We start from the raw sequence: 18,639 nt of genomic DNA on the forward strand, positions 1-18,639 counted from the left end.
GAAGGGGCCGAGAAGATCAACCTCTCAGCACTTCTGGCTGAAGATGGTTACGAATGCTTCAGACTTGTCTTTTGCACTCACGCACTGGGCTCCACCATCATTGAGGATGGGGATGTTCATGGTGCCTCCTCCTCCTGTTTGTTGCTTAATTGTCTGCCACTATTCGTGACTGGATGTGGCAGGACTGCCGAGGTTCAACCTGATCTGTTGGTCATGGGACCACTAGGCTCTGTTTATAACATGCTGCTTCCGCTGTTTAGCATCGCATGTAGCCCTGTGTTGTAGCTTCACCAGTTAGCATCTCATGTTCAGGTCCGTCTGGTGCTTCTCCTGGTATGCTCATTCACACTCGTCATTGAACCAGGGTTGGCCGTTTAGCTTGATGGTAATGGTAGAGAATACAATTCTGCTGCTGCTGCTGATGGCCCACAGCGCCTCATGGATGTCCAGTTTGGAGCTGCTAGATCCGTTCTTAATCTATTCCACTTAGCACGGTGATAGTGCCACACAACACAATGGAGGGTGTCCTCAGTGTGAAGATGGGACTTGGTCTCCACAAGTACTGTGCAATGGTCACTCCTACCAATACTATCGTGGACAGATGCATTTGTAACAGGTAGATTGGTGAGGACGAGGTCAAATATGTTACTCCCTCGTCTTGGTTCTCTCACCTCCTGTCACAGGCCCAGTCTGGCAGCTATGTTCTTCAGATCTCGGCCAGCTCGGTCAGTGGTGTTACTACTGAGACACTCTTTGTGATGGACATTCAAGTCCTCCACCCAGAATACATTCTGTGCCCTTGCTACCCTCAGTGCTTCCTCCAAGTAGTACTCAACATGGAGGAGCACTGATTCATCAGCTGAGGGAGGGAGGTAGGTGGTAATCTGCAGGAGGTTCCCTTGCCCATGTCTGACCTGAAGCCGAGATTTCATGGGGTCTGGAGCCAATGTTGAGGACTCCCAGGGCCACATATCACTATATCCCCACCTCTGTTGGTTTGGTCCTGCCGGTGGGATAGGACATACCTAGGGACGGTGATGGAAGGACGTTGGCTGATAGATATGATTCCGTGAGTATGACTATATCAGGCTGTTGCCAACTATAGCACCAGTCCCCAGATGTTAGTGAGGAGGACATTGCAGGGTCAACTGGGTTGGGTGTGCCATCGTTATGTCCTGATTCGATGCCTAGGTCACAGCCGAGTAGCCTGTCTGGTATTACTCGTTTGTTCCTTTCTAGCGTTTTGATACAACTGAGTGCCTTCTGGGCCACTTCAGAGGACAGTTAAGAGTCAACCACATTGGTGTGAGACTGGAGTCACACAAAGGCCAGAGCGGGTTTCCTTCCCTAAAGGACATTAGTGAACCAGTTGAGTTTTCACGACAATCTGCCAGCTTTACTGATACCAGCTTTTTATTTCCACATTTATAAACTGAATTCAACCCACATTCTCAGGATTATTAGCCCAGGCATCTGGATTACTAGTCCAGCAACAGCTGCTACACTACCATTCCTCCACAATTAATATCGCCTGCTGATGCTCACTTGCTGAGACCATAGAGAAGAACAGCCAGTTGGATGGAGGTACAGGAGGGCGGCCGGTAGCTACGGAACTCGCAAGAGAGGAAAAAAATTAACGATGCGGTTGCAGGTTCATCCGGCAGCCATTTTCGACACTGTCCCGGATTGTTCTTCCGGTCCTGAGCAAGGAACATCCCTGCCGCATCCTGAGGATTCCGCAAACCTGAATTTCTAGCTTGGAAGGGAGGATTTTGTTTTGCCGCATTTCCCTTTGTCATAAGTTGTGACTAAGACACCTCTCAGGAGTGTGCATGGGCTTGGCACGCAGCCTTCCTCCGACTCAAAGCGACGCACATTGGTTCCCCCCCCACCCCCACCCCCCACCCCCGCCAAGTTCCTCTTTTGCTTTCGCCCCACCCCCCACAAGGCAAATGAGTAATTTAAAAGGTGTGCTGCGACTTGATTTTAAGGGTCCTTCTTTATCCCCGAGGAAGCGAGTTGGTGCGATTTCCTGCTCGTGGAAGACTTATTTGGCAAACACCTGGTTCACCGCGGGGGTAGTGTCTGGGCGTGAAGGAAAGGCCAAAGGGTAAACAAACAGCCTTCTGAAGTGTCTTTTCGTCAGGAAGCACTGACTGGGCCTGTGAATGCTGTTTGTTGCTGTTTCTCCCTGTAACAGCTGCTCCAGGTAGAGACAGCATCAGCCACCAAATGGGTATCTTTAAACCGCTTGTCTTGTGTTCATTTCAAAAAGTACAGCAACAGCCAGATCTAGAGAGAATGTTCCGAAATGCCAGCGCTGCAAATTACAAGTTCAATCCTTCTTTTGTCTGAATTTTCTGTTCTTCAAGGTGAGAACCATCAATACTGGGGACCGGGGCTGTTTTGATTTCGAGCATCCAGTGACAGCATCACACACATGTGTGTTAGATACAGAGTGACGCTCACTCTACACTGTCCCATCAAACACCCCCAGGACAGGTACAGCATGGGTTAGATACAGAGTGACGCTCACTCTACACTGTCCCATCAAACACCCCCAGGACAGGTACAGCGTAGGCTAGATACAGAGTAAAGCTCCCTCTACACTGTCCCATCAAACACTCCGAGGGCAGGTACAGCACGGGTTAGATACAGAGTAAAGCTCCTTCCACATTGACCCATCAGACATTCTCAGGGCAGGTACAGCATTGATTAGATACAGAGCAAAGCTCCCTCTATACTGTCTCAACAAATATTACCAGGGCAGGTGCAGCACGGATTAGTCGCAGAGTAAAGCTGCCTCTACACTGTCCCATCAAACACTCCCAGGGCAGCTACACAGTGAGTAACCCTTAATCTGCTGAATAAACAGGAGGTTTGCAGAGCTTCTGAGCCAGTAACCCAGCTAAATAAACCAAGCTCCATACGGTTACACAGTGAGTGACCCTTACCCTGCTGAATAAATAGGAAGTCATTGGAGATACACACTGTGTAACCGTTACCCAGCTGAACAAACAGGAACTCCATATGGTTACTCAGTGAGTGACTCTTATTCTGCTGAATAAATAGTGATTCTGTACAGTTACACAGTTGACAGTTACCCTACTGAATAATCAGCAACTCTATAAAGTTACACAGTTGACAGTTACCCTACTGAATAATCAGCAACTCTATACAGTTACACAGTTGACATCCTGCTGCATAAACAGCATCGCTGTAAACTTATAGTAGGTAATCGAACAAACAAGGTGGATTAATGTAATAATGCATCTGATGGGGAGACAACTTCTTCAAAAGGGGTTCTGAAGCTTGGACTGAAAGGTTGAGGCATGATACTTGGCATGTCTCAGCTTGACTGCAACTGGCCTCAGCATCCTGGGTTAGATGGGGAGAAATTATCAACGTTTCGTGCTCTTAATTACTGTCCATTGAAAGCATGCATGTTTGGATGTCATTGAGGATTGAACTCGGCTGTGATGCGCCTGCAGTCGAATAGCCGCCGGCACTTACTGTTGAGGCTCTCACTGGAAGAAGGGACACTAAGGTGAAGTTCAGTGTGATGCTGGCACTCATGCACCTGTAGTCCGGAATCAACCAGCACCATCAGGACAAGGGGGTAAAAGGGGAACACTGGACAAAACACAATCATATGAAAACTACATTACTAAGTTCATTGTACCACAGAGACGCCATCACCCCAACAAAAACTCCTTCAAACATACAACACAGAGACATCATGGGTCCAATTTTAGGATGGCCGAGCTGGTGCGTTCGGGGCGGGGGGGGGGGGCTCCTAGAATGGGGGAATCCCGAAGTGGGTTCGGAGCCCGGCTCCAACCCGCCCACTTCCGGGTTCCCCAATGACGCGTTCGGGTGCGCGCGCAGCTCCCGCATGTGGGACTCCCACTGGCAATTAAAGCCGGCGGGATGACAATTTAGATACTTACTTACCTAGTTGAGGTCCTTGACAGACCTCATTGATTGGAGATTTTGGCAGGGCTGCAATTTTGAAGGATCCTCAGCGCGTTTCCAGTGCTGTGGGAAACACTCCCTGTTGGGGCAGATGTGTTTCAGTCAGCAGCCAGTGGGAGATGCAAAGGATTTTTTGACAGTTGGGGGGAAAACCTCATTTATTGCAGCAGGGCACTCTGTCACTTCAGACAAAGGTTTGGCTGCAAGACCTTTGTCTTTCCACTCAAAATTATTAATTTATACCCTAAACTCTGCTGTGCAAACACATTTATCTACTTTGCAGACCCCCTCAAACTCACACCGTCAGGATGGGGGGTGCTATAGCTGCATTCATCACTCCATCCCAGGACGAGCAACATCACCAGCCTCACCAGGCACACCGTCCACCTCCGCCATGTGGAGCTCCACAACACAGTGCTGCGCCACAGGTACCTTCACAAAATAGTCATGCAACTACACATACACCCACTGTAGGGTGACCCAAAGGGTGGCATCAAGTTCATGGAGAACCTCATGAAAGGGACTTATTGCACAAGCCAGTCAAGAATGGCCAAGACGTGGCAATAGTGGTGACAATAATAATATTTAATGTGAGTTGAACCAAAATCAAATATAAATAAAAAACATGACAAACTGTCAAACATCCTTGTGCATCTCCTTTGTGCTCACGAAACCTTTGCCTTACACTTCCCCTGTAGCTGCAGCGGAGGTAGTGGCAGGTTGCTCTTGTTCATGCCCTGACCGATTAGATGCTTTGGGCCAACTCCCTCTGGGTTTCGGTGCCCTGTGCAGGGGCAGTCTTGACCACCTGGAGAGGAGGCAGCATTGTGGGTTCTGGTTGAGAGGGGGTCAACGGGTGAGACATGGAAGCGCTTTGAGTGGCGTCCGCACTTCCATGTCCCCTTTCACCATCATCCCTCTCCTGGGCCAGGCCCACATCACTTCTACCACCCTGCTGGACGACAGTTTGGAGGACATGTGTGAAGCCTTGTAAAGGCCAGTGCTAGTGTATCTGCCTGCCTGTTTAAGGCAGCAGAATGTTGTTCACCCTGAGCCCGAAGGGCCGTTGTCAGGGCCTCAATTGACTCATTGGTGAGCCGTGCTTGAAGCTCGATGGAGGCTAGCCTTCCTTCCATCGCAGACATTCCCGCACTTACCCGCGACACTATCTCAGAGATGCCCTTACGTCCCTGTGACAGTATCTCAGAGATTCCCTCCTGTACCTGTGCCACCATTCCACTCATGCAGGAGTTGGACTCCTCCATCCTCTACGCGATTGTTGAGAGTGCATGTGGCACCTGTTCCAGCACCTCACAAATGTGTTGCTGCCCCTCGATCATTCTCCTTTTCATCAATGGCCCCCGGGCTTCAGCATCTGTGTCCAGCTGAGCAAGGTCTGGAGAAGAGTGCTCCCACCGAGGCAAACTGCCCCTGCCACCAGTGTCTGCTTGTGCTCACATATGTGTGGTACTGACCAACCGCTGAATGCACTGGTTTGGGTGAGGCTGACTGGTGAAAGAGATGCATCAGAGGGTGAGAATGAGACAGAGCCATGAGATTGTATGAGGATTGGGTTGAGTGGTAGTGGTGGGATGAGTACTGGGGAGGTGAGTAAGTGCAGGTAAGTTGAGGATGAGGTTTGAGTGCGTGTGAGGAGTGATGTGATAGAGTAGTGTTGGCAGTGCAGAAGGAGTTGTGGGGGGCACAGTGAAATGGAAGACGGAGTGTCGGAGAATGAGTAAGCATACTCACTTTGGCTGACCTAGTTAGGTCAATGAAGCGCTTCCTGCACTGTATCCAGGTGCGGGATATGTTGCTGGTGCTGCTGACCTCCTCTGCCACCTCAAGCCAGGCCTTCTTGGTGGCGGAGGCAGGCCACTTCCTCCCGTCCACCGGGTAGAAAATCTCTCTCCTCCTCCTCCTCACCCCATCCAGTAACACCTGGAGTGAGACATCATTAAACCTGGGAGCAGCCTTCCCCTGGACTGCTCCATGCTGTAATTTGGCTGTTTGCTGCAGGAGCAGCATTGGAGGACTGTCCCTTTAAATAGGGCTCCTCCAGCTGACAGACTGTGATGCGGGTGCGCAGTCCACCCACTGCGCAGGTTTCCAACGGGAAACCCGGAAGCCAAGGTAAGTGGCTTCAATTTACCCGCAATCGTGTGGGGAATGCACTGATTTGACTGGGCAGGTTACCCACGCACCCAATCACTCCCCTGCTGCCAACCTGCCTCCCTGGTAATATCGGGGCCCATCTGTCTCAACACAAACTCCCTCAAATATCCAACACAGAGACATCATCTGTCTCAACACAAACTCCCTCAAATATCCAACACAGAGACATCATCTGTCCCATCACAAACTCCCTCAAATATCCAACACAGAGACATCATCTGTCCCATCACAAACTCCCCCAATATCCAACACAGAGACATCATCTGTCCCATCACAAACTCCCTCAAATATCCAACACAGAGACATCATCTGTCCCATCACAAACTCCCTCAAATATCCAACACAGAGACATCATCTGTCCCATCACAAACTCCCCCAATATCCAACACAGAGACATCATCTGTCCCATCACAAACTCCCCCAACATCCAACACAGAGACATCATCTGTCCCATCACAAACTCCCCCAACATCCAACACAGAGACATCATCTGTCCCATCACAAACTCCCCCAACATCCAACACAGAGACATCATCTGTCCCATCAAAAACTCCCCATAAACATCCAACACAGTGTTGCCATCTGCCCCATTGGAAACTGCACCCATCATCCAACTGCTGGAGGTGATTACTGGAGGCTAGGTCTGAGGGCATACATTTATATATCCTAGGTTTGGTGCCGTCATGGAGTTCGTAGAGTGGCAAGCATTACCCCCAAGTGATGGCAACACTGTATAGTGGTTTATGGTGTAGTCAGGAGAAAGGTAACAATACACTCACACATGCAATGAGGAGTACCAAGTACCTGTTGTTTACTGACCAATGACTCAAACCCATGCGTGTCATTAAGCACTTACTAACCAACTTAGTGGGAGGGAGAAGCAGGGTCTCTTCGGATGCAAGAAAGCTCCAGGATGATATGACTGGTAGACTGGAACTGAGTAAACCCTCCATGGCAGAATCAGTAATCGGATACCTAGGCCAGGTAAGTCCACAATAGTCCAGGGCACTGTTGATGATTGATGAACGAACCCGATTTATTGGACCTGTGTTTGTTGACCTGTAACTAGAGTTTTCCCACCCGGTCCCACACAGATAAGGTAGCCCTGGATAGACAAGCAACAGGAAGGTTACCAGCGATAAGTACTACTAAGCGGCATGGTTTTAGCTGTGTAATCACCCGCAGCCTATCTGTGCACAATTGAGGACGGTAGCAACCTGCATTTAACAACAGCTTGCATTTATATAGCGTCTTTAACCTAGTAAAACGACCCAAGCTGCTTCACAGGAGCGATTAACAGACAAAATGTAACAGCAAGCCACATAACGAGATATTAGGACAGATGACCAAAAGCTTGATCAAAGAGGTAGGTTTTAAGGAGTGTCTTAAAGGAGGAGAGAGAGGTAGAGAGGTGGAGAGGTTTAGGGAGGGAATTCCAGAGCTTAGGGCATAGGCAGCTGAAGGCACGACTGCCAATGGTGGAGTGATTACAATTGGGGATGCGCAGGAGGCCAGAATTGGAGGAGTGCAGAGATCTCGGGGGGGTTGTAGGGCTGGAGGAAGTTACAGAGATAGGAAGGGGCGAGGCCATGGAGAGATTTGAACATAAGGATGAGAATTTTAAATTTAAGCTTTCTGGAGTTAGACTCTCTGCCTATGGGAAGAAAGTCTACTTTCTAGAGAGGAGAGGGCAGAATTGCACGTTGGGGACAGAATTTAATAAAGGACCATGATCTCTGGGAAAAAATACAAAATGGTCGGTGACACTTTCAGCAGCTTTTTGATATCTCACTTCATCGGGTTTGTCAGAGCTGCAGTCTCGGAGATTTGGCCTTTTCTGTGAGCAATGAGGTGTGAAGCATGTTTAATTACAGGGCCTGATTAATTGTGTCATACACTAATCACCTACCTGTTAGGTGGAGGGCAACATTTTATCGCTGGATTACTGATGCAGTAATTCCTAATTAGTCAGTGATTCAGAAACTTTTTTTCCCACAAGTACTTTCATTCTGGGTTATGGCTCCATGGGTGTCAGCTGTTCTTCATACCTCTCACAGATGGTCATTGCTCATGTTATGCTGGCTGGTGATTCAGCCTCAGGTACAGCACGGGTTAGATACAGGGTGAAACTCCCTCTATGCTAATCCATCAAACACTCCCAGGACAGGTACAGCACAGGTTAGAAACAGAGTAAAGCTCCCTCTACACTGTCCTATCAAACACTCCCAGGAGAGGTGCAGCATGGGTTAAATACAAAGTAAACCTCACTCTACATTGTTCCATCAAACACTTCCAGGGAAGGTACAGCACGGGTTAGATGCAGAGTAAAGCTCCCTCTACACTGTCCCATCAAACACTCCCAGGTCAGGTACAGCACGGGTTAGAAACGGAATAAAGCTCCCTCTACACTGTCCCATCAAACACTCCCAGGGCAGGTACAGCACGGGTTAGATACAGAGTAAAGCTCCCTCGACACTGTCCCATCAAACACTCCCAGGTCAGGTACAGCACAGGTTAGAAACGGAGTAAAGCTCCCTCTACACACTGACATGATGGGGTTCATATCCCAAGTAAGCCATCGGAGGAAGCTACTAGAGTGGCATTTAAGTAAAAATGTGATACTTTAATTGTTTAGATTTACTGACCTCTGACATCTGTGGGAAGAGGCTGATGGCGATGGGCAGTGCAAATCCAAATGCTGCCAGGCACACAAGGCTCTGCAACGGAAGAGCCAGTCTCGGACGTGCTTTGAGAATCCATGTTCTAAGCAGAAAGATAGACAGATAATTATTGTTCTTTCCTCCCCTCATGTGCTTAAATATGGATGTAATATATTTTCCTTAATTTTCTCCCTTCTTCTCCTGAAGGCACTAAATCTTGACGGAGCATTGAAGCCGTGGTAGCTCACCCAAGTGACCATTCCTCACCGTGTAAGGCTTGACCGTGACTTCTCTGGGCTACTGGGTGAATCCTATGCTTACCCGAGGTGTCCAGGGGTTAATGAACAATGATCAGGAGCAGGAACACTGGATGAATTTTCCTCGACCCAGCCCATGGTTAGAAGGGCAACTTGTTGCTCACAGACTGCTGCCCCCCCCCCCACCTCCAATAAGACGGGTTGACTCAGCTCAGACTGGGAATCAAACCTGAGGTCATTCGTCTATGTGGCCCGTTCTCCTATCAGGTGGTGTTTTTACCACCGGAGGAAATGTTCAATTATATTTTTGTCATTATTAGTTACATCATGGGGGATCTGCTGTGTACCAGAAATATCACTTACCTAGAATAAGTTCCTTCAAATCTTCACCAGTCACTGCTTTCAACACAGAGCAACCCGTATTACACCTAGCCCCTCTGATTCTGTTACTAACTTCAGAGAAATCATTTCTCTACACTGTCCCATCAAACACTCCCAGAGCAGATACAGCACGAGTTAGATACAGAGTAAAGCTCCCTCTACACTGTCCCATCAAACACTCCCAGGGCAGGTACAGCACGGGTTAGATACAGAGTAAAGCTCCCTCTACACTGTCCCATCAAACACTCCCAGGGCAGATACAGCACGAGTTAGATACAGAGTAAAGCTCCCTCTACACTGTCCCATCAAACACTCCCAGGGCAGATACAGCACGAGTTAGATACAGAGTAAAGCTCCCTCTACACTGTCCCATCAAACATTCCCAGAGCAGATACAGCACGGGTTAGGTACAGAGTAAAGCTCCCTTTACATTGTACCATCAAACACTCCCAGGGCAGGTATAGCATGGGTCACATACGGAGTAAAACTCTCTTTACAGTGTTCCCAGAATATGCCTCTCCAGTGCTCCGAGAAACCACCCCCGTCAGTGATCCCAGACCCTAGATCAATTAAAATTCCTAAGACTGAGATCGACAGATTTTTGTTGGATAGAGTATCAAGGAATATGGACAATGACAAATCAATGGAGTTGAGGTACAGATCAGTCATGGTCTAATCGAATGGAGGAGTGGGCTCGAGGGGCTGAATGTCCTCCTCCTGTCCCTATGTAATATGCTCGAGGTGCTGAATGGCCTCCGCCTGTTCCTATGTAACAGATTCAAGGGGCAGAATGGCCTCCTCCTGTTCCTACTTAACATACTTGAGGGGCTGAATGGCCTACTCCTGCTCCTACATAACAGATTTGAAGGGCTGGATGACCTCCTCCTGTTCCTATGTAACAGACTCAAGGGGCTAGATGGCCTATTCCTGTTTTATGTAACAGACTGAAGGGGCTGTATGTCCTACTCCTGCTCCTATGTAACAGGCTCGAGGGCCTGAATGGCCTGTTTCTATGCAGACCTCAGGTGACGACAAGATTGGGCTCAGCTGTGTTACCACCCATGGTTCAATAGATTGCCTGCACCCACTGGCTGGCTTCAGACACACCTCGGGTGAGATACCAGAGGGGCTGACGACTCCTATGGAACCCCACCCCAGCAATAGTCAGGGTTTTCGGGGAGGAAAGAAGAGGGGAGAAAATTAGGAAAAAAAAGGTTAAAAAAAAGCTGTCGTTAAATTACTGAGAGATAAAAAAGAAGCCTTTTAATTGCAGCCCCGCCAGCTTCGTGTTGGTTCGAAGCCAGAACCAATTTGAGGTAATGAGTGATAGAGAAATGAGGTGTGAACTCCCACCATGTCATACTCTCAGGCCAGGTCACAATCCAGTCATCAGAAGGTCCTAATTAAGGGTGCTCTACCACGATTAAGCATCTAATTAACACATACACTTCCCCATGCTAATTGGAAGCCGTGCTTTACTGGAAAGCCAAATATAAATGGATTCACATCAAATCCCAAATACCCTTTTCATGTCTCATGCCTGTCATCATTGGTAACAGTCAGTTTGAAGTACACACAGGCGCATGATAACCAAGAATACACATATAATGGGCCAATCTTCTGAGTACGTGCGGTTGCTGGGGAGCTTTGACCGGCTGCTGCACTTATCGGCCAGTCACGGTTGCACTACCTGAGATGTTCCATTCATTGAAATCATATCAGAGAAGTGCGAAGTGATTCATTTTGGTAGGAAGATCGAGGAGAGGCAATATAAATTCAATGGTACAATTCCAAAGCGGGTGCAGGAACAGAGAGACGTGGGGGTATATGTACACAAATCTTTGAAGGTGGCAGCACAGGTTGAGAAAGCAGTTAAAAAAGCGTACGGAATCCTGGGCTTTGTAAATAGAAGCATAGAGTACAAAAGTAAGGAAGTTAAGTTGAACCTTTATAAAACACTGGTGCGGCCACAACTGGAGTATTGTGTCCAATTCTGGGCACCGCACTTTAGGAAGGATGTGAAGGCCTTAGGTGCAGAAAAGATTTACTAGAATGGTTCCAGGGATGAGGGACTTCAATTACATGGATAGACTGGAGAAGCTGGGGTTGTTCTCCTTAGAGCAGAGAAGGTTGAGAGGAGATTTGATAGAAGTGTTCAAAAACATGACAGGTTTAGATAAAGCAAATAAAGAGAAATAAAGAGAAACCATTGCCATTGGCGGAAGGGTCGAGAACCAGGGGACACAGATTTAAGGTGATTGGCAAAAGAACCAAAGGCGACATGAGGAAAAACTTTTTTATGCAGCGAGTGGTTATGATCTGGAATGTGTTGCCTGAAAGGGTGGTGGAACCAGATTCAATCGTGGCTTTCAAAAAGGAATTGGATAAAAATTTGAAGGGAAAAAATTTGCAGGGCTACAGGGGAAGAGCAGGGGAATGGGACGAACTGGATTGCTCTTACAAAGAGCTGGCACAGGCTCGATGGGCCGAATGTCCTCCTTCTGTGCTGTAACAATTCTATGATTCTAAGTAATGCATATTGTGTTATTGTATAATACTGCAAACTTTCCTGCAGCATTGCTCGTGATGAGTTGGAGTTTTGGTAAGGATAGGGGTGTTATGCCCAGTAGCATTACCAGGGGCACTGACTTCCCAGGGCAGCCCTGGGAGCTGGAAACACTGGGAAGTGGGGTCTGAGAACTGAGGTGGGGTCTCAGGCTCTGGAAGTTCGTTGAGGGGATCCCAGGGTCTGGGATCACTGGCAGAGGAGGTTTTAAGAGCACTGGAGAGGCAGGTTCTGGAAACACTGTGAAGAGAGCTTTACACTGTAAGTAAACCGTGCTGTACCAGACCTCGACGTTCTTGATGGGAAATATAGAGGGAGCTTTAAACTGCGTCTAATCTGTGCTATACATGACCTGGAAATGTTTGCAGGAATGTTTGGAGGGAGCTTAACTCTGTATCTAAAAGGAAGAAAGAACTTGCATTTATGTAGTGTCTTTCATGAACTCAGGACGTCCTAAAGCTTTATAGCCAATGAAATATTTGTGAAGAGTAGTCACTGTTATAATGTAGGAAACACGCAGCCAATATGCACACAGCAAGATCCCACAAACAACAACATGACAATGACCAGATAATCTGTTTTTTAGTGATGTTGGTTGAGGGATAAATATTGGCCGGGACACCGGGGAGAACTCCCCAGCTCTCCTAATAGTGCCAAGGGGTCTTTTATGCTCACCTGAGAGGGCAGACGGGGCCTCGGTTTAACGTCTCATCTGAAAGACTTCCTTAGTACTGCACTGGAGTGTCGGCCTGGATTATGTGCTCAAATCTTTGGAACAGTATTTGAACCCACGACCTTCTGACTAAGAGATGAGTGTTGCTACTACAGAGCCACGGCTGACATCTGACCTGTACCTGTCCTGGGAGTGTTTGATGGGACAGTGTAGAGGGAGCTTTACTCTGTATCTAACGTGGTGTGCTTGACCTGGAAGATATTTTCTTGTTTTTGTTCACAAGATGTAGGTGATGCTAGCAAGGCTTCATTTATTGCTCATCATTGCGCTAAGATGATGCTGAGCCTTCTTCTTGAACCACTGTAGTCCGTGTGATGATGGTGCTTCTGCGATGGTGTCAGGTAGGGAATTGCAGGGTTTTGGCCCAGGGCTGAAGAAGGGATGGTGATATATGTGCAAGTCAGGATGGGGTGCGAATTGGAAGGTAACATGGAGGCGATGGTGTTTCCATGATACTTCTGTCCTTGTCTTTCTTGGTGGTAGATGTCATTGGGAGGTGCTGTTGAAGTAAACTTGGGGAGCTGCTGCAATGTATTCTGTGGATAGGGCATACTGCAGCCAAGGTGTGCCAGTGGGGTGGGGGTGAGGAGAGGAAGGGGCAATATTGCACCCAACCAGTCAAGTGGTGAGTATTCAATCACACCCCTGACTTAAGCCTTGTGGAAGATGGGAAGGCTTTGAGGGGTGAGCTACACATTCCAGAATGCCCATTCTCTGTCCTATTCTTGTACGCAAGTGTTGATATTGCTGATCCAGTGACTTCCAGGACATTGAAAGGGGGGGGGGGGGAACATGGCCATTGGTTGTGTCATTGAGGTCAGAGGGAGGTGGTTGGGTTGTAACTTGTTGGAGATGGCCATTACCTGGTACTTACGCGGCGCAAATGTTGTTTGCCACTGGTCAGCCCAAGCCTATTCATCAATGACCTTCCTTCCATCATAAGGTCAGAAATGGGGATGTTCACTGATGATTGCACAGTGTTCAATTCCATTCACAACCCCTCAGATAATGAAGCAGTCCGTGCCCGCATGCAGCAAGACCTGGACATCATCCAGGCTTGGGCTGATAAGTGGCAAGTAACATTCGTGCCAGATATGTGCCAGGCAATGACCATCTCCAACAAGAGAGAGTCTAACCAGCTGCCCTTGACATTCACTGGCATTAACATCGCCGAATCCCCCGCCATCAACATCCTGGGGGTCACCACTGACCAGAAACTTAACTGGACCAGCCACATAAATAGTGTGGCTACAACAGCAGGTCAGAGGCTGGGTATTCTGCAGCGAGTGACTCGCCTCCTGACTCCCCAAAGCCTTTCCACCATCTACAAGGCACAAGTCAGGAGAGTGATGGAATACTCTCCACTTGCCTGGATGAGTGCAGCTCCAACAACACTCAAGAAGTTCGACACCATCCAGGGCAAAGCAGCCCGCTTGATTGGCATCCCATCCACCACCCCAAACATTCACACCCTTCACCACTGGCGCACCGTGGCTGCAGTGTGTACCATCTACAGGATGCACTATAGCAACTTGCCAAGGCTTCTTCGACAGCCCCTCCCAAACTTGCAACCTCTACCACCTAGAAAGTCATGGGCAGCAGGCACATGGGAACACCATCACCTGCACGTTCCCCTCCAAGTCACACACCATCCCGACTTGGAAATATATCGACGTTCCTTCATCGTCACTGGGTCAAAATCCTGGAACACCCTACCAAACAGCACTGTGGGAGGACCTTCACCACACAGACTGCAGCGGTTCAAGAAGGCGGCTCACCATCACCTTCTGAAGGGCAATTAGGGATGGGCAGTAAATGCTGGCCATGCCAGCGACGTCCACATCCCATGAACTAATAAAAAAAAAAGTCTGGACGTTATATCTAGGTGCTGCAGGAGGCAGGCATGGGCAGCTTCATTATCGGAGGAGTTGTGAATGGGGCTGCACAATGTTGGATCATCAGAAAACAGCTCCACTCCTGACCTTATAACAGAGGAAGGTGATTGATGAAGCAGCGGAAAATGGTTAAGTCAAGGATGCTTCCCTGAGGAATGCATGCTGCGATACACTGGAACTGTGGTGAGCGGCCTCCGACAACCACAACCAACCTTCTTTGCATCAGGTATGACTTCAGCATTTGGCGGTTTTTCCTTTTGCCCACCACTGACCTCAATGTTCCTAGTACTCCTTGATGCCGGATTTGGTTGAATGCTGCCTTGATGTTGAGGGCAGCTACTCTCACATCTCCTCTGGCATTAAGCTCTTGAGCAGATGTCTAGAACAATGCTGTGGTGAGGTCAGGAACCGAGTGGTTCTGGTAAAACTTGAACTGAGTGTCAGCGAGTAGGTGATAAGTATGTGTGTCTTGATGGCACTATTGGTGATTCCTTCCACCACTTTACCGGGAGGAAGCTGGTTGGGTAGTAATTGACCGGTTAGATTCATCCTGTTTTTGCTGGATAAGGCAAACTGGGCAATCTTCCACATTGTTGGGTACATGCAAGTGTCACAGCCTGGCTAGGAAAGCAGCTAATTCTGGTGCACAGGTCTTTAGCACGACAGCCTGGTTGTTTTCTTTTATTCGTTCATAGGATGTGGGCGTCGCTGGCAAGGCCAGCATTTATTGCCCATCCCTAATTGCTCGAGAAGGTGGTGGTGAGCCGCCTTCTTGAACCACTGCAGTCCGTGTGGTGAAGTTTCTCCCACAGTGCTGTTAGGTAGGGGGTTCCAGGATTTTGACCCAGCGATGATGGAGGAAAAGTGATATATTTCCAAGTCGGGATGGTGTGTGACTTGGAGGGGAACGTGCAGGTGGTGTTGTTCCCATGTGCCTGCTGCCCTTGTCCTTCTAGGTGGTAGAGGTCACGGGTTTAGGAGGTGCTGTCGAAGAAGCCTTGGCGAGTCGCTGCAGTACCTCCTGTGGATGGTACACACTGCAGCTACGGTGCGCCGGTGGTGGAGGGAGTGAATGTTTAGGGTGGTGGATGGGGTGCCAATCAAGCGGGCTGTTTTGTCCTGGATGGTGTCGAGCTTCTTGACTGTTGTTGGAGCTGCACTCATCCAGGCAAGTGGAGAGTATTCCATCACACTCCTGACTTGTGCCTTGTAGATGGTGGAAAGGCTTTGGGGAGTCAGGAGGTGAGTCACACGCCGCAGAATACCCAGCCTCTGATCTGCTCTTGTAGCCACAGTATTTATGTGGCTGGTCCAGTTAAGTTTCTGGTCAATGGTGACCCCCAGATGTTGATGGTGGGGAATTCGGTGATGGTAATGCCGTTGAATATCATGGGGAAGTGGTTGGACTGTCTTGTTGGAGATGGTCATTGCCTGGCACTTACCTGGCGCGAATCTTACTTGCCACTTATCAGTCCAAGCCTGGATGTTGTCCAGGTCTTGCTGCATGCGGGCTTGGACTGCTTCATTATCTGAGGGGTTGCGAATGGAACTGAACACTGTGCAATCATCAGCGAACATCCCCATTTCTGACCTTGTGATGGAGGGAAGGTCACTGATTGTTGGGTCTAGGACACTGCCCTGAGGAACTCCTGCAGCAACCACTACCATCTTCCTTTGTGCTAGGTATGACTCCAGCCACTGGAGAGTTTTCCCCCTGATTCCCATTGACTTCAATTTTACTAGGGCCACACTCGGTCAAATGCTGCCTTGACGTCAAGGGCAGTTACTCTCACCTCACCTCTGGAATTCAGCTCTTTTGGGCCAAGGCTGTAATGAGGTCTGAATCCGAGTGGTCCTGGTGGAACCCAAACTGAGCCTCGGTGAGCAAGTCATTGGTGAGTAAGTGCCGCTTGATAGCACTGCAGACGACACCTTCCATCACTTTGCTGATGATTGACAGTAGACTGATGGGGCAGTAATTGGCCGGATTGGATTTGTCCTGCTTTTTGTGGACAGGACATATCTGGGCAATTTTCCATATTGACGGGTAGATGCCAGTGTTGTAGCTGTAGTGGAACAGGGTCAGTAAGCCTTCGCTGTGTCCGGTGCACCCAACTGCTTCTTCGTGTCACGTGGAGTGAACCAAATTGGCTGGGCACTGGTATTTATGATGGTGGGGAGCTCAGGAAGACTCCAAGTGGGATCACTCACTCAGCACTTGCGGATGAAAAAGTTTGCAAACATTTCGGGCTTGTCTCCTGCATTCTTGTACTGGGCTCAACCATGATTGAGGATGGGGATGTTCATGGTCTCCTATTGTTAGTTGCCTGGTTGTCCACTATCATTCTTGACTGGATGTAATAGGACTACTCAGCTTTGCTCTGATCCATTGGTTATGGGACCATTTAGCTCTGTCTATAGCCTGCTGCTTTTGGTGCTTAGCATGCAGGTATCTACACTAGGTTTATACCTCTGTCTAAGATTTGTTTGTTGTTGCTCCGGGCTTGCCCTTCTACACATCGCATTGATCAGTGTTGGTGTCCTGGCTTGATGGTGGAGAAGTGAGCGATGTGCTGGGCCATGTGGTTACAGATTGCAGTAGTATACAATTCTGCTGCAGTTGATGGCCCACAGCACTCCAAAGATCCCCAGTTTTGGTTTGAGTTTGTCCTTAGTTTGTCCCACTTAGCAAGGTGGTAATCCTTGAGTACAGTTCCCAGTATACTGCTGTCAATAATTAATCAATTAAATAAATAAATAAAATCGTTATGACAGGGCAGGAGATGTGTTGCAGCTGCAATATGTGGGAGCTACTGGACAGTTTTGTCCAGGGCGACTAAATCTGCGGTAACTGTCTGCAGCTCGAGGAACTGCAGCTCCAAGTTGAGCAGCTGGAGTCCGAGCTGCAGACATTGCGAGGCAATCAGGGAGGGAGAAGTTACCTGGACACTTTGATCCAGGAGGCAGTCACACCCCTTAGACTAAATACTGTCGAATTAGCACGTGGTCAGGGACAGGAGGGTGTGACTGCAAGTGAGGCAGGTACGGGGATCCAGGAGGTAGCATTGCAGGAGCCTCGGCCTCTGCACTTATCCAATAGATACGAGGTTCTTGTCCACAAGGGCTGCAAGTGCAGGGACTGCAGGGAGGATGAGCAAACTGGCCACGGCACCGTGGTTCAGAGGGCCACTCAAGTGAGGGGAGTAAAAAGGAAGGTGGTTGTAGTAGGCAACAGTAGAGGGATAGATACTGTTCTCTGCAGCCGAGAGCGAGAGTCCCGAAGGTAGTGTTGCCTACCCGGTGCCAGGGTTAAGGACATTGCCTCAGGGCTGGAGAGAAACTTGGAGTGGGAGGGGGAGGATCCAGTTGTCGTGGTCCACGTAGGTACCAACGACATAGGTAGGACTAAGAAAGAGGTTCTGCTGAGGGAATTTGAGCAGCGAGGGACTAAATTAAAAAGCAGAACCACAAAGGTGATAATCTCTGGATTATTACCTGAGCCATGAGCAAATTGGCACAGGATAAATCAGATCAGAGGGATGAATGCGTGGTTCTAAGATTGGTTTGGGAGAAGTGGGTTTCGATTCATGGGGCACTGGCACCAGTACTGGGGAAAGAGGGAGCTGTTCCGTTGGGACGGGCTTCACCTGAACCATGCTGGGACCAGTGTTCTGGCAAACCGAATAATTAGGGCGGTAGAGAAGGCTTTAAACTAAATAAGTGGGGGGGGCGGGAGGGCTCAGGGCGAAGTTTGGATTGATAAAGAGAAAAGACAAGGAATCAGTACAGGAAAGTGATGGGGGTAATGATAAACAGAGTGTGTCAGGAAGGGGCAGAGCGTACAAACATAAGAGTCCACTACCAAATGGGGCCGGGGTTGGAAAGAATGGTAAAAAGACAAAATTAAAGGTTCTTTATCTGAATGCGCGCAGCATTCGTAATAAGATAGATGAATTGACGGCACAAATAGAAACAAGTGGGTATGTTCTCGTGGCCA

The 18,639-nt window shown here is 48.7% G+C and overlaps 1 protein-coding gene across 1 annotated transcript in view; it reads right to left on the reverse strand.

The window, feature by feature from the left end:
- The window catches only part of LOC137312708 (sideroflexin-5-like), a 187,535-nt gene that overhangs the window by 34,228 nt on the left and 134,668 nt on the right, over positions 1 to 18,639 (reverse strand). The window contains exon 13 of the mRNA XM_067979205.1: positions 8,796 to 8,913. Within this exon, the coding sequence (XP_067835306.1) occupies positions 8,796 to 8,913 (118 nt within the window). The remainder of the gene's footprint in view (positions 1 to 8,795; positions 8,914 to 18,639) is intronic.

This window comes from Heptranchias perlo, chromosome 1 (genome assembly GCF_035084215.1).
Source record: "Heptranchias perlo isolate sHepPer1 chromosome 1, sHepPer1.hap1, whole genome shotgun sequence".
Taxonomy (NCBI): domain Eukaryota; kingdom Metazoa; phylum Chordata; class Chondrichthyes; order Hexanchiformes; family Hexanchidae; genus Heptranchias; species Heptranchias perlo.